This window comes from Poecilia latipinna, unplaced genomic scaffold, assembly GCF_001443285.1.
Source record: "Poecilia latipinna isolate Pla-1442-1.1 unplaced genomic scaffold, P_latipinna-1.0 Scaffold1009, whole genome shotgun sequence".
Classification (NCBI taxonomy): Eukaryota; Metazoa; Chordata; class Actinopteri; order Cyprinodontiformes; family Poeciliidae; genus Poecilia; species Poecilia latipinna.
Genome location: NW_015113625.1, coordinates 306,954 through 322,704, shown reverse-complemented (window position 1 = coordinate 322,704; position 15,751 = coordinate 306,954). Strand labels below are relative to the sequence as shown.

The window sequence follows — 15,751 nt, the reverse complement described above, 5'->3', positions numbered from 1 at the left end:
ATATTTAGTTTGACAAGTACATGTTTAGTTAAAATAAATATTTACTTTGGAACTAAACATTTAAAATAACTATTTGATTTGGAATTAGTTATATGCTTAATTTCAATCTAAATATAAAGTTTGCAAACTTAATATTTTCTAAGCTAAATATTGAGCTTATGAAGTAAATATTTAGCTTAAGCTAAAAAATCTTTAGTGCAATGGTTAGTTTAGAACTAAAAATGTAAACTGTCTATTTAATTTAGTTATATATTTAAATATTTCATTTTGTAGCTAAGTATTTAGTTTGACACCCTGACATTTATAAATGCATAAGCATCAAGTGTTCATTATTGCTGTTAATTTTTTGCTGTGCAGCTTCACACGGCTCTGCTGCGGCTCAGGTTCAGGTGACGTCACACCTGCCGGTGAACACCTGTGGGTTCTCCAGAGCCCACTCTGCCAGGTAGAGAGCAGCTTCCCAGGTCACCAGGCCCGTCGTTCCCTCAGAGATCACAGCCACGTTTTCCAGAAGGCTGATGGCGTCTCCGCTGGGCTGCGGCACAAAAATCACATCCAAACTCTGAACACGACTAAATACATTTAGTTATAGTTTAAATGACTAAATTTAAATTCATTTAAACTGCAAGCTCAGGTATTTATTAAATTAAAAAGTCCAAATGTTATAATTAAATTACACAACTTGTCCATTTCCTCAAATGATTATGAATTATTACATAAATTATTAAACAAATATTTAATTAATTTAATTCAAATTCAATTTAAATTATGACTAAAAAAATTATTTGTATATTTATTAAATTGTGCTGCTTATTGCAGTGGATGGACTGAAGCTGTTAGTTTGCTTCTGCTTAATAAATCCTGGTTCTCCGCTCCAGTGACGGAGGCGATCAGTACCAGGAAGTAGCTCTTGTGGCAGTGCGGCGTCTCCTCCACCCCCACCACCTCCGCCAGGGCGTCATACAGCTCATCCAGAGGGTCGCAGCCTGCAGCCTCCTGCTGCACAGACACACAACAGCCTATTAGTAGGAATCACTGGAAATCAGAAATTAGTGGGAAAGAAAATAATTTCTGTTGTGAACTTAATGAAACTGACCCGTTTGATGAGCTCAGAGAGGAAAATCCTCCTGAATCGGACCGATGGTGGAAACTTTCCACACAGAGGATGAAGACATGTCTGTAAAAAACAAAAACACTGGATTATTTTAGATTTAATTCAGATTAAACAGAAAGTAAAGTTCTGTGAGGATCATCCCACCTGCTTCAGTAGCTCTGAGATGAACTCTGATGACTTGTTGCTCTGCAGCTCATTGTCTAGAAACTGTTAAAATCAAAGACGGAAAGATTCATCCTTTAAAAAACAAAACGGGTGCATGACTTTGGTTTGCAAAGATGCATAACGTTTGGAGCCATACTAAATCAGAAATGATCCAAAACACAGAAGCTAGAATGCAACAGAAGAGACACAAACTGTTGTAATGGCCTAGTCAAACTCCAGACCTCTATCTGATTGAAATGCTATGTAGGGATATAAAGAAAGTTGTGCAATATAAATCCACTGCTGAGTGTTTTCGCAGCCGGAGCTTTCAGAAACTGAAACATTTTATGTGTGATTATTGCCCAGCAGCTGATCTCAGTGGGTGTTTTAAATTAAAGCCTCGCAGCAGAATCAGGCAGATTTTCAACGGAGTTTGGCGGCGCCTCAAACTCACCGTCCAGGGAAACGAAGCCAAGCGGTTCATGGAGAAAAACGAGGCCCGAAAATCCCGTAAAATATCCTCAGGTTTCCTCTCTTTCTGCTCTGAAAGCGCCATCTTCCACGTGTGTTTGTTTACTTCCTGCTTACCCATAGTTCAATGCGAGGTTTACTACTGCTCCTGGGTAATGTAGTTTGAATGCAATTAATAATATTTTTACATCAAAATGATTTACTAATTATGTTTATAATAGGTAAAAGTTGTTATTAAAATGTTTTAGTTGTTTTTAAAATTAAATGTTGACATTTAAATCAAACACATTTAAAATAAAATAGTGAAATTACAATCCTGCATGAAACGGAGCTTTTAGATCTTCTTTATCAGCTGAAAGTTTCCTTCCCGCTCTTTTTTTGCGGTGTCACTGCGGGAGCAGATAAAACTCTTTACAGTTTGGATGTTAACAGCAGCAGCCTGACCTGGTGAGTAAAAAACAGATCAAACTTTCTATTTATTCTTACATAAACTTAAAAAAAAAGTTTACATTTAATATAAAATGAAATATTAGATAATAATTCTGTAATGTCAAATGCAACTGCTTTAAAATGTATTACAAAAACAGACAAGGCTGTTGACACTATGTGCATCAACATATAGTAACAAATCAGCTGGAATTTATTCATTGCAATAATAAAATTATTATTTTGTATAACATTGCAGTTTGCAGTCTGTCCATAGTTTTAAAGTTGTTACAAAGACACACAATTATACACAATTATAGAACTAGCCTGATGTAAACCAAATAATACAATTACTAATCATTAAAAAATCAGTAAAATTATTAAAATAATTTATTATGTAGTTAATAGTAACTACAATATATCAATTATATTAAGCAAATTGTAAAATAATCAGATGTAAATGAAGGAATAAAAAATACATGTCAAGAAATGGGCCACAATTTTGTTAAAAAATATTAAATAGGTTAACCAATAAAATTAAATGACAGCAAAAGTAACTTTAATTAAAAAAAATACTAAAATGGTAAAAAAAAATTAATATTAAAAGAACAAAATAAGTAGCAATATTGAAAAGTCAAAAAAATAATTAAATAAATGCAATCAATAAATAATTAAAAACTGAGTCTAGTCGATATCTATGTCTTTGATAAAAAATGATTATTAAAATTCAACCAAGAACTCAGGAATAAAATACATAATGACAAAAGAATAAATATTATCCTGTAAGTATTTCACTCAGTTCTAACAAATATACATATTACCGAGTTTAAGTATTAGTTTCGTCGGTTTTGTATTGAAAAAAATGACGTGGAGAATAATTTTGCCTGAATTTATCATGCTGTAATTATGTAATTTATTTATAGAAAAGTTTTATTCATTATACTTTAAAATATCAGATTTTTCAGACAGATTATGATTCTGTCTGTTGCCGTAAGTCATTTTAAACATATATTAAAATTTATTTTTCAGTCAACAAAATTCTCTCCATGTATTTTTATGGTTTTTCACCAAACTTTGTAGAAGGGAACAGAACAAACACGCCTGTTTCTGTTCGGACACTTTAAGTGACGGACTATAAACAAATAAAATGGCGACGTTGTTGAAGTAGAAGAACCGGACTCGGAAGGAGACACCGTTTAATTGTGTTAAGGAAGGTAAAATTAAAGTCTATCACACTCGCATCTCGTTTTCCATCATGCTCCCCATCAGCTCAACAGTTTGTTTGTTTAATGGAGCTTCTGCGTTTTAATTTAGCGTAGATTTAAGCGTTTTAAGTCGATGAGCTGTCAGCAGGAGTTTGACAGGAAGAACCTAATATACCAACATTACTTATTCATTTTAATCACTTCTGCTAATAAATATTTCTCGGGTGACAGCTTCGTATTTTATCAGCTAGCTCTACAGTTGACCTACTTCCTCCTCTTGGATTGTGAAATCGAGATCACTGCCGCAGAAATCAATGAGGTTCCAGCCCAGGGCTCCCCGTGTTGCCATGACAACCACAACGGGGCGAGTGAAGGGCGAAAGGAGGCCAGCGTTCTCACCAAACTCCACTTAAATACTGTCCGATTTGGAGGCTTTCCTCGGATTGCGCTTATCTGTCAATAGACACAGTTTACCTTAAATGAATGAATATTTCAGGCTTTGATTCGGCGATTCGTCATTACATTCATCTGAATCTCCTTTCCATTTGGTTTCAATTCATCAACAATGTCTCCTTAAAGGATTTAGATGTCTGCAGTTGTTTTGACGTTTTTATGGCTGCCTAGCACATACTACATTTCCTACTGTTCGTTTTTGCTATTAATTTTGCTACTAATGAAGATTACTAATTGATTTGGATTAGATTTAACCTTTTAAACCCAGTGGAAGAAGGATGAATTGTCCTGTTTTCAGTTTAGTTTTTTATTTTTTTTTCTATTTTTTTTTTTTACAAAAATAAAGACAAAAACCTGTTAATCTCATTAAATCGAAATGTAATCAATTTATTACAGTTATTTACTTCAAGAAGTGAAACATACATCTTTATTGCAAACAGACTTATAAATATTAGGTATTTATTTCTAAAACTATTCACTTAAAAATCATTAATTATATATGAAATGTATCTTCCTCCTTTTTCTCCTCCTCCGTCATTCCAGTGTAAAGTTTGATCCAACGTTTTTAACTTGTTAACATTGAACTAATTGAATATTTCTTCTGTTTATCATCAGAGCTGTGAACGTCATGGTGCTGAAGATCTTCTTCCCACAGTGCTGCAACCGGGCGGAGAGCGGGCTGCTGGTGGGCCGCTGGATCTCCGGCCATGACTCGGCCGTGGTGCTGGCAGTCATCCACTACCCGTTCATCCCGGCTCAGGTCAAGCAGTACATCCAGCAGGTCGGTGCGACACTAAATACTGTCCTGTGGTGAATGAAAAAATAGACGTTACAGACATAAATTCATTACTCTTTCTTTGTGCTGTCTGGGTGTGTTTACGATCAGTTGAGACTTTAATGTTGGAAATATGATTGATAACGAACCAAATCTGCAGTATGTAACTTTTATAAAAAATATATGTTTTTAACATATTAGCTAAAACTGTGACAGTTTGCTATGAGACAGATAATCTGTGAAAAGATCGAATCTCCTCCACCTTCTCCCTCAGCTACACTGCAATACACAAAATGTTACCAAGTATTTTTGGTTTAGTTTCTAGTGCAAATTGAAACAAGTCAAAATAACTTAAAAGTAATGTTTCTGGAAGATATAGAGGCTTGTTTGTTCATTAATAATAATAAAAAGTACTTATTCCATTGGCAGATAAAGTGAAAAAGGGAAAAATGTCCTGTTATAAGTGATATAATCTGAGTGATTGACAGCGCAAAGACCCGCCTCCTTGTTCTGATTGGTTGTTTCTAATCACTGGAAGAAAGTGGATCGGTTTCATATTAAACTGTCTCAGCATGGTGACAGTTTAAACAAATACGTAAAAAATATAGATTTTTAATTTACATTCTGCAGCTTTAGGACTTGTTTGGGTGAATCAGGGTCCCGTTAAATAAACCGCAGTAACTAATTGGACTTCTTCCCTCTATGCTGTCGTCCCAGATGCAGGCTCAGAGTGGCGTTGATCTGTCGGTTCTCGGCTCCTGGAGTCTCCCTAAAGATGGGCAGGAGGGCATGGAGAGCTTCCTCAGGGACCTGAGCACCATCTTCCCCCAGGAGCGCTGGCTCCAGATCAGAAGGCAGTTCGGAAAGACTGGCTTCAGCTGCGAGGTGCTCAGCCAGGACCAGAGTGAGCGCCCCCTGCTGGAGTTCAGGACAAGAGCAGCAGTCAGAGACAGTTTACAAACAGCCTTCATTTATTAAAATTAATGTTGTTTCCTTCCTCAAAGATTCCTGAAAACTGGATTTTTGAGTCTGGAAAAATCTGGATAATCTTTGGATCCATCCATTTTCCCTTAGTGGGGTCGGGAGGGGTGCTGGTGCCTATCTCTAGCTAAGGTTCTGGGCGAGAGGCGGGGTCACCCTGGATAGGTTGCCAGTCTGTCGCAGGGCAACACAGAGACACACAACCATGCACTCACACCTAGGGAGAATTTGGAGAGACCAATTAACCCGACAGTCATGTTTTTGGATTGGAGGAAGCCGGAGTACCTGGAGAAAACATGCAAACTCTGTGCAAAAAGACCAGGAATTGAACCCAGAACCTTCTTGCTGCAAGGCAACAGCTCTACTAGCTGTGCCACTGTGCAGTCCTTATCTCTGGATAATCTGGAAATCTATATTTCAAACATTTTAACAACAAACAGATAAAAAAAAAATTTAATAATAATAATAAAACAGAATAAAACCTTCATAATGAGTTGGAGCAGCAGCAGAAATAATGCTCATCAATCAGAACTGTTAGCTTGATTTTTATTTGATTATTTAATAAATATTTTATTTTATTATTTCAGTCAAACTAAAATCATCTCATATTCATAAATTTCCTTCTTGGCGATGAAAACTGGAAAATTTTCTCTCCTCCAGTTTGCAGGAAGGATTCAGGAGAAAAAGCAGAGAAGAAGAAGAGCGAAGAGGACGACGGCGACGCAGAGCAGGAGGATGAGGAGAAGGTGATCTTCGTCCACTACGAGCAGAGGAAGGTGATGCTGTCGCAGCTTCATCCTGTGGAGGCCCAGGAGTCTGGGGACGGATCAGAACCTCACTCTGAGCTCAGACAGGTACCAGAGGACCAGAGACGATCCGGGTTCTGAAGGTTCTGAAGGGTTCTGTTCTTTCTGAAAAGTGTGGCGTGTTTTTGTGGCCTTTAGCCTCTTCCAGCTTTGATCATCTGGAGCAGAGGTCTGCAGCCACTGTGTATAAAGTGGATCTAGGTCTGGACTTTGACTAGGCCATTCTAACACATGAATCAGTTCTGATCTCAACCATCCCATAATATTTCTGGCTGCTTGTTTAGAGTCATTATCCAGCTTGTTTGGTTGATGGTTTATTTGGACGTCCAGTAGCCGTTGCTATAACAACGGCTGTTCTTCGTTTCTCTTCCTCCTCTTCCCTATCCTCCTCCTCCTTCTTCTCTTTCTACTTCTCCTTTTCCTCCTCCCCTGCATCCTCCTCCTCTTCCTCCTCCTCCTCCTCTTCCTTCTCAGGTGTTTGGGACGGTGGCTCGCAGCCAGCCGCTCTTCGTCCTGGACCGGTACGATGACGGGCCGCTGCGGTCGACCCACTGGCAGTCTGAGGGCCGGGAGGCCAGCATCGTGGTGGAGCTGTTGAAGCAGGCCTCGGTTCCGCTGGGCCTCCTGCTGGGCCGGATGCTCTCCGTCTGGACCTGGATCTGCAGCGCCCGGTGAGGAGAACCGGGCCGGAGCGCAATCTTTAAATATCAGGGAGAACCGCTGAGAAATACACTCTGAACTGAGAAGAGCTATGTCTTTCTTCAAAGTTTTATTAGTTACAGTTAAAATAAATAAACACAACAGTAAATAAAAATGATTATTAGTTTTGAAGAAAACCTGCAAATCGTCTCAGACGGGAAAAACAGACTAAACTGATTCCTGGCTTCACTGTACAAAAAGGTTCTGAAAAATTAAAAATGGGTCAAATTTTCCTCCTGGTTTCTCCTTGATGGCCTTTAAATGAGAAGCTGGGAAAGAAGTCAGAGACCCCTCCCCCACCTGTTCCTGCACACTGCCAGTCAGCTGGCTGAAACATGGCTGCCACACTTTTCCACAGAATGTGTCTTTGTTGCTACAGATGCTTAATAATATAATAAAATATGAATAATTTTATTAATTTAGTTGTTTTTTCTCCAGTTGTTAGTAAAAGATAAAATTTGTGAATAATCTCATTGAATATTAGAAACATATTTTCTCTTGTTATGATTTGCAGATTAAATTAGATTTTTTTATAAAACCATAAGTTTTTACTTGCATGTTGTTAATCAGGTTTTATTCTCGTCCAAATCGAGTCGTTTTATGGAGAAAATCCCCTGCAAACGTTTTAATGTCTGAACCGATTTCAGCCTGAGTGAGTCATAGTTCCAGCCTGAACCCGGTCCGGTTCCGGTTCTGGTCCTGCTGCCTCCCTCTGACCTCCTGCCGTTTCTCCCAGGATCCTCAGCGTCTTCCCGCTGCGCTTCCTGTCCTCCAAGCTGTCCACCTGCGTCCAGCTGAGCTACAGAACCGAGCGGCTGCAGACGCTGGGCGCCCCGCAGGCCGACGCCCACATGGACTTCATGAGGTGGGAGGAGGTTCTGTCCCAGAGGGACGCTGGGCCGGGTCAGACAGGGTCCGTCCCTCTCACCTGTCCCCCTGTCTGTCTTGCAGGAAGGCCAACGTCCTGGTGTCCGTCCTGCTGGACGTCTCGCTGGGCGTCCTGCTCATGTTGTGGCTCTACAGAGACCAACACATCGCCATGCTGGCCAGCAACATGGTGCCGGCCGCCGACGTGAGTCACAGCAGATATGGGATTATATAGAGATTATATAGAGATTATATAGAGATTATATAGAGATATACTGTAGATATAGAATGGTGGGTCTGGGTTGGATGTCTGAACATCCAACCAACCAAAGAGTCAGTGAGTTTAGACCAGGAGTTCCCAAACTTTTCCAAACAACGTTGACCTCTGACCTCCTTATCAATCCCACAGACAATGCTACGAAGCACGTAAATAAACATCAAATTTTAGAATGTTTTTTATTCACTATTCAGTAATTATTTATTCAGTAATTATTTATTGCCTCCTACTGTCTGATTTTAGACGCCCATTAGTTCTGTGGCAGATAACATGTAATTATTTTATTACCAGATAATGCAACTTTTCAACACGATCCACTGTTTTGATTGTAAGAAAATGTGTAATGTTTTATATTAATCACATTAAATTTCATTGCATTGCCTCTGTTCTTACAGCTTTTTGCAGCAGTGTTGGTTCCTTTGGGCTTTTTCTTGCTTGAGCAGCAAAATAACTTCATGAATTTGACTGGTAGCCAATCAGAAATTACATTTAAATACATTTTTAAAAATGATTGAAAAACAAAAATTATGATGAGACATTTAAGATTTTTTTTTTATGGTATTCAGTTTTTTGTTTTTTTTGTTTTGTTTTTGCATTCAAGTCATTAACTGTAAATGTTCCTTCCTGTGACTCATAGCCGGTAATTTCCCAGCATGCCCTGCTCTGTCTCCACAGAGCGTGGCACAGCAGCTGGAGGAGCTGCTGCAGTGGCTGATGGGAGCTCCGGCCGGCCTGAAGATGAACCGGGCCCTGGACCAGGTTCTGGGCCGGTTCTTCCTCTACCACATCCACCTGTGGATCAGTGAGTCTCGGACCAGAACCGACCAGAACCAACAGCGTTCACCAACATGAGGCTCATCTCTGCATGTCGCCCTGCAGGCTACATCCACCTGATGGCGCCGTTCATCCAGGGAATCCTCTGGTACGGAGGCCTGTCCGCCTGCCTCGGCCTGACCTTTGCCCTCTCACTGCTGTCTGACATGGTGGCGCTGTTCACCTTTCACATCTACTGCTTCTACGTCTACGGAGCCAGGTAACGATGGATGGATGGATGGATGGATGGATGGATGGATGGATGGATGGATGGATGGATGGATGGATGGATGGATGGACGTTCGTTCGTTCGTTCGTTCAGATTAAACAAATGAAAGGCCAGCGATGTGTTGGAATTAAAGCTTTTCTACAATGGATTATCAGGGCCATGCTAAGTAAATATTTGTTTTTAAATTAATAGAATAAAGTTATAGTAATTTGACAATAAAGTTGTAATATTAGGAGAATAAAGTAGTGATTTTATAAGAACTCCTGCAGGACCACTGAGTTAAAATGAGGAATGTTGAGCATCCAGTTACAAATAAGGAATTATTTAATCTTTTATCACATCAGCATCAAGTTATTATCACTTTGAAATGATCATCCAAACAACTGAGTCGCAGAAAGAATCACTGAATTGCCGAACTGATCATGTCTGATATTCATAACTATCAAAGCTTTTTACTCATTGAAACGACTTTTTTTCTCATAATTTTAACCCTTTTCTTCTGGTAATATTGCATCTTTACTTTCATAATAAAGCTAAACAAATTCTCAGCCTAATACTCTGTTGTACATTTTAGTGTCGTCCCAACATCTGATTTTTAATGATTTTAATCCAGTTTCTGTATTTGTAATGAAAATTGTAATATGTTTAAAAGCCTGCAGGGGGCAGTGTTTGTCAGACATTTTAATTACAGATGTCTGTAAAGAGACTAATGCTGTTTACTTTGAGTAAAACTCAAATATTTTCATCAGATTTTGGTTCAGAAGATTCTAAACTTGTCTAAATAAAATAACTGAGTTATTTTAGAGATGTTTGACTTTATTCTCAGAGGAGAAGCGTAGTTGTTGTTGTTTCTGTAATTACAGGTTCTGACCTGCACAGCTGCATGTTTTCTTCACATTTCTGGGTTGGATTTCTTTTTTTTTTATCGAGACACGGCCCAAACTATGGCCAACTATGGGGACTATGTGCCTCCTGTGTAAAATCCCTACAAACACCAGGAGCAAATAGAGAAGTGGTGATGCAAGTGAAAACTCACACTTGCTGTTGAAACCAGATATTTCCATACTCTGAATAAAAAGACACAGTGTCTTTCACCGTCTGAAGTTAAATCAAACTAAACTTTTCTGGTTGTAGCTTATTTAGAATTATCCAAAGTATTTCTCTTTACTAAATAACAGAAAACTTGGCAAGAACATTTTTTAGATGTTTTTTTTCCCAACTTTTCTTGAATTTAAAAGCTTACATACATTTAGTCAGTATCTGTATTTTAAACCTTTTGGGGTTTTTAAGCATCTATGCTAAAAAGAGCCGAGAATCTTAAATCCACAATATAAACCTGGCAGAAATGAAGAATATTCATATAGAGAGCTTTAAAGTGAAATGATCTCTATTTTAAACCTTCTGTTGGTAAAATGAGGATCCAGTCACCAGTCTGCTGTGTTTCCAGATTACTGGCTCTAAAACTAAAGATTGTATTGAAAATCGGAAAATGACCCAGAATGCAGTTCTTTTGGTAGAGACTGATGTTTGTCTGGTGTCCAGAATGAAAAGCAGCTCAGGCTGAAAACGTTGGACGTCTCCATCTGACTGATGGTGGATGTTTGCTCTGACTGGAGGAGTTATTCGGTTCCTCTGCTGCTGTCAGGATGCAGCAGGAAGTGCAGAGACGGATTGAGGTTTCATGCTCAATCCGTCAATCTGACGGAGCTAAGTGGAAACTTGAATCTTTGATTTACGGCAAATCGACGCTCCAGCTCTCTCTAATGGTTATCAGTTATTGATCAGGATCCAAAGAGCAGTCTGGATAATTAGTTGGACTGAAGAAAGATTCCTAAGATATGAGACCAGAATGGACGGACGGTTGGATGTTTGTTGGTTGTTGGTTGGTTGGTTGGTTGGATGTTGGTTGGTTGGTTGGTTGGATGTTGGTTGGTTGGTTGGTTGGTTGGTTGGTCGGTTGGATGTTGGTTGGTTGGTTGGTTGGTCGGTCGGTCGGTCGGTCGGTTGGTTGGTTGGTTGGTTGGTTGGTCGGTTGGATGTTGGTTGGTTGGTTGGTTGGTTGGTTGGTTGGTTGGTTGGTTGGTTGGATGTTGTTTCTCTGATTCTGATGCGTTTTGATCAAATCGTTTCCCAAAAACAAAAATAAAGTCCTAAACGTGTCGCAGATTTTCTGAAACACAGGAAGTGATGGAAGTTAATCACTTCCTGTTTGTTGATGTTTACTTCCTGGTTTCCCTCTCAGCTGCTCGCCCGTCTGCAGCTCCAGTTCGGTTCTGGAGAATCAGCGCCTGATCCTGATGAAAGCAGAGGAAGGAACCTCTGAATTAAACATCTGCTCTAAAGATAGCGCTCCTCTCCTGCGTCACGCTGAAATGTTTCCCCCTTCCTGCTGCATGCTTATGCTGCTCCATCTCCCACAGCGCTTGTAGTTTCACTTTGAGAAGCTTTGTCAGAGTTTCTCAGCATCCCTGCAGTGGTCTCAGCAGGAGGAGGACGGAGCCGCCTGCCTCTGACTTCAGGCAACTTCATGGAAAATTAGTTCATAATGATTATTTTATGATGGTTGGGAGCAGATTATCTGTCTCCAGGAACTCCGATGAACCAAATTTGGAAATTTACATTAAAAGCTTCAAAGAAGAGACTTTATCTCCTCAGGCTTTTTGTGCTGAGCTGTTCTTTATGCATCATTTGAAGGTTCATCCACAGAAAATTAGCCTTTGTTCTGCTTCTTGCAGATAAGGTTTAGAAATGTTTGTTATTCTTTGATTCTGAGCCAGAAATAAGGAGCACAGAGATTTCTTTTAGTGATAAAATAAGGAAAGTCCAACTCGTTCTGTCGGATTGGACCTTCCTGAGCTACTTCCTATCTCTGATCCTGGTTGAGTTTCTGTTGGTCAGGATGAATCAAGACTTCTCTGCTCTGAATAAAGGGGGGATTACATATAACCTCAAAAAACAGCTGAAAACCGAATAATGAGAACCATTGTTGAAGGCAGAAAGAGTAGAAGCTACTTAAAGACACAGAGGCTCAATTTTAAGCTGTCAAGATTGTTTTATGTTATATTTTATATATATAAATGCCCAAAACTGATGATCTTCATGAGTGGATGGAAACGTTAGATGGTCATTTTCTGGGTGCCAGTTTGGAGTGACTGACGGCTCTGTGCGTCTCCGTCAGGCTCTACTGCCTGAAGATCTACGGCCTGTCGTCTCTCTGGAGGCTCTTCAGGGGGAAGAAGTGGAACGTCCTGCGGCAGAGAGTCGACTCGTGCTCTTACGACCTGGACCAGGTGAGTCTCCCCTCAACTTTCCTGATGTACTGCATCTACCTGAATTATCTCCATCGCAAAATTCATCACATAATGTAAGAAAACCCGCTCAGAAGGGTGACTGAAAGAGATTTTTATCACAAATTTAAAGAAGGTAAGATTCTTTAAAGGCATCCTGGATAAATACGATAAAAACAAAACGCTAGCCTAGCCCCAGCTGGAGAAATGGCTCATGGTTTTTAGCTAAAGACAAAAGAGAAATACTCTAAACACTAACATATGACACCACTCCTTTTTTGTTTAAATCTGAAGAAGGAAGTTCCGCTCAGCACCTTATTTTGAGGTTTTCAAGTCGTTTCCTTCAGCAGTTCTTGATGCAGCGAAGAGGGGAACAGATTGCTCAAATGATTTGGTTTTTGCAATTTTGTTGTGAAAACAGCTGAAACTATCAGTCCAGTCGTGATGGAAAGCAGTGAAGGGAAGTAAACGGTCAGATTTATAAAGTATTCTTCATTAACGGTGGTGTTAATCAGCAGTTTGCCTGAATTTCTGCGGTTTTCAGTCATTTTCTGTCCTGAGATCTGTTGTGTTTTTGCTGCAGCTCTTCATCGGAACGCTGCTGTTCACCATCCTGCTGTTCCTGCTTCCTACCACCGCGCTGTACTACCTGGTCTTCACTCTGGTAAGAGAAGCTGAGCCCGGGATTCGGAAACGTTTTCACCTCAGTGACTCTTTTAATAACTTAACCAACACTTTTTAATGAATCATGTTTCATGTAATCATAGATAAATTGAAGCCCAGCTCTGTTTCTCTTTTCCTGGAGATCTTTTTTGGGTCTGCTGCTGTTTTGTTTATCCCCAGTGGTCCAATCAGGAGAACAGCTTTGTGAACTTCTCCCATACCTTCCTGTTTATCTTTAAACTGACTTTATTTGCAGGTTTCTCTGAGAACAAGCAGAAACGTTTGTTAAAGCTGTGGTGTTGGTTTGTTTTTCACACCTCTGTGTGCCTGTGTGTGGGGCAGCTGCGCCTGGTGGTGGTGCTGTTCCAGGGCGTCCTGCATCTCAGCGTTGACTTCATCAACTCCTTCCCTCTGTTCGCCATGGCGCTGCGGATCTGTCGGCCCTACAGACTGGCTGGTAAATCTCATTACTTCTGAAAAGCAGAAACCTTGGCGTGTGTAAATTTATTTTTATTCCATTTTCAGAGGGTGTGAAGTTCAGGGTGCTGTGTGAGGAGCCGGGCACCGCCCTCCACCTGCTGATGGAGGTGAGATTTCCCAGTTTGACGCTCCGTTTTGGACGTTAGCTGGTGCTGGAGGTGCAGGTTGTTCCCTGACGCTGCCGTTCCTCTGCAGATCAACCCTCTGAAGTGCAGCAGCGTCGTCCAGACCTACCGCACGCCGACCTACAGCTGCTACCCCAGGGACTCCTGGGCGGCGCTCGTCAAGAAGCTGTTCATCGGGGAGCTGATTTATCCCTGGAGACACAAAACCACCAAGTCTGACTGACGGCAGAAACTGTGAAGTATTCTGAGCAACTTGAATGATTGATTATGAACACTCATTCCATCTTTTTTAGTACATATTTTTTATTTTTGTCAACACTTAAGAAAGATGTGAAACACTCCTAACGTAGTTTCAATGCTGCTTCACTGAACAATAACAATTTCATGTAATTTCACCCTAATGGGAGTAAAAATTTATAAAATTTTGACAAATTAAAGGGTTTTGTTCTAACAAAATGTTACAGATTTAGATTGTTAAAAGATTGAAGATGATTTCTGATTGAAAATGAATCAAGATTTTCTCATTTTTAGTTATTCGACAGGGTTAGGCACCATATATTTAGATATTTTTTTTATGTTTCTTTATTTAAAAGTTTGATTTTCACTGGAAAAGTCAACTTTGAAAGAGAACCAACATTTCTGCTTAGCTGTTGTCTCAGCCAATCAGAGACAGAATGCCGGGTCATGTGACACAACGCGCCGGGTCATGTGACACAACGCGCCATGCAGGACTCCTGCTCAGCTTTTTCCAGGGCTGGAAATGTGATGAAAATCTGAAATTGTTTTAGAAAATTATCCCTGTTACCTTAATTATTGACAATTTTGTGTGGCTCTTGTTTACTAAAATATCGATCAAGTCCAGCCTTTAATTTGAGAACATTTGCGCTAAAAAGATCAAGTCATTCATTAAAAACATGTTCAGTACAACTGAAAATAAGCCCAGTCATCAGAGGCACTTAACTAACAATGATACTAAGATAAATCTTTCAAAAAATGTAAAAGGCAAACAGCAGAACTTTTATTTATTTTTTTAAATTTTGTTTTATTGTTTATTTGATAGAGACAAAAAGAAAACAACGTGGATCACAGCAATCTAATGCTTGCATCACAGTGTATTTATCCAAATCTAATCGCAACACTCGTCGTGTAACAGCGCCCCCGGTGGTCGGATGTATAAATGTGTTACAGGTTTGGTGAAGTTGGCTAAATGTCCACCATACTTTTTCCTTTTTTGTTCTTTATTTTTGTTTGTTTTTTAACCTGTTTTATGACATGTGAAAATGTATTCTTGAAAATAAATCAAAACTGACCCAAACATCAGCTCAGAGGTGTTCAGATGGAAGATGTGGAGGAATCATGTAGCGGGAAAAGCAGCACCGAAGTCTGTTTTGTTTTGTTCTGCTGTTGGAAACAAACTGTGGTTCTGCTTTGCGCCAAGAATTGATGGTTTTGTCTCTATTTAAAAAAAAATCATCTTGGATTTAACTTGTTTTGTGCCTGCAGCAAAACCAGTTGGTGCCAAACTGGTAGATGTTTCCCTAAAATGACTCATAGTTTCAGAAATTACGTGAAAAGATTTCCCTCTGTTCACCGCTCCAAAGTGTAGCCAGTAGGTGGCGCTGTGAGCAGCTTTCCACTGTGTAAAACCTGAATGTGTTTTTTTAAAGACACTTTTCCAGCTGATCCACCAGAGTTCGTCTGAAAACATCTGAAACAGATGCAGAGAAAATTCTGTGGAAGGATGTTTGCTGTTTGTTCTTTGAGTGTTTTTTTTTTTCGTATTCATCAACGAGTAGCACCAGAAGTTTCTGAGCCCTTCAGGTGGAAGTTTGAGTTTCAGATGCTTTCCCTGATAATGTTGATGTTGGTCCTCTTTGATGTTGTGTATAATTGATCAGTAGCTTCATCCTAATCAATAAACTTATTTTGAATAAAA

General features: G+C 39.7%; 2 protein-coding genes and 1 long non-coding RNA gene across 4 annotated transcripts; 1 reads left to right on the top strand and 2 right to left on the bottom strand.

Moving 5' to 3' along the window:
* Positions 1 to 286: 286 nt before the first annotated feature.
* Positions 287 to 1,874, bottom strand: LOC106958712 (protein-lysine N-methyltransferase EEF2KMT). Of its 2 annotated transcripts, none has more exons than XM_015050758.1 (5): positions 1,713 to 1,874; positions 1,259 to 1,321; positions 1,097 to 1,177; positions 898 to 999; positions 287 to 535 (listed from the first exon to the last, which is right to left on the bottom strand). In XM_015050758.1, the coding sequence occupies exons 1-5, from the start codon at positions 1,848 to 1,850 to the stop codon at positions 386 to 388; spliced, it is 534 nt and encodes a 177-aa protein (XP_014906244.1). In that variant the 5' UTR covers positions 1,851 to 1,874; the 3' UTR covers positions 287 to 385. The 2 variants fall into 2 exon arrangements, with proteins under 2 accessions (XP_014906244.1, XP_014906245.1); XM_015050759.1 differs by having other exon boundaries at positions 898 to 996; positions 1,713 to 1,870.
* Positions 1,875 to 2,102: 228 nt separating this feature from the next.
* LOC106958727 (uncharacterized) lies at positions 2,103 to 4,052 on the bottom strand. The gene is made up of 2 exons (XR_001427204.1): positions 3,629 to 4,052; positions 2,103 to 2,173 (listed from the first exon to the last, which is right to left on the bottom strand). It is a non-coding gene; the product is annotated as an uncharacterized LOC106958727 (long non-coding RNA).
* pigq (phosphatidylinositol glycan anchor biosynthesis, class Q) lies at positions 3,284 to 15,751 on the top strand. Its single transcript, XM_015050780.1, has 14 exons — positions 3,284 to 3,369; positions 4,429 to 4,594; positions 5,306 to 5,492; positions 6,230 to 6,423; positions 6,850 to 7,046; positions 7,811 to 7,939; positions 8,026 to 8,146; positions 8,894 to 9,020; positions 9,098 to 9,251; positions 12,439 to 12,550; positions 13,131 to 13,211; positions 13,553 to 13,667; positions 13,736 to 13,797; positions 13,886 to 15,751. The coding sequence occupies exons 2-14, from the start codon at positions 4,442 to 4,444 to the stop codon at positions 14,036 to 14,038; spliced, it is 1,785 nt and encodes a 594-aa protein (XP_014906266.1). The 5' UTR covers positions 3,284 to 3,369; positions 4,429 to 4,441; the 3' UTR covers positions 14,039 to 15,751.

Coding starts and splice junctions, on each gene's coding strand:
- LOC106958712 (XM_015050758.1), bottom strand. CDS start 1,850: ATGGGTAAGCAGGAAGTAAACAAACACACGTGGAAGATGGCGCTTTCA. Junction 1,178..1,258: donor TCTCAGAGCTACTGAAGCAG/GTGGGATGATCC, acceptor TGTTTTTTACAG/ACATGTCTTCATCCTCTGTG. Junction 1,000..1,096: donor TCTCTGAGCTCATCAAACGG/GTCAGTTTCATT, acceptor GTGTCTGTGCAG/CAGGAGGCTGCAGGCTGCGA.
- pigq (XM_015050780.1), top strand. CDS start 4,442: ATGGTGCTGAAGATCTTCTTCCCACAGTGCTGCAACCGGGCGGAGAGC. Junction 7,047..7,810: donor ACCTGGATCTGCAGCGCCCG/GTGAGGAGAACC, acceptor CGTTTCTCCCAG/GATCCTCAGCGTCTTCCCGC. Junction 7,940..8,025: donor GCCCACATGGACTTCATGAG/GTGGGAGGAGGT, acceptor TCTGTCTTGCAG/GAAGGCCAACGTCCTGGTGT.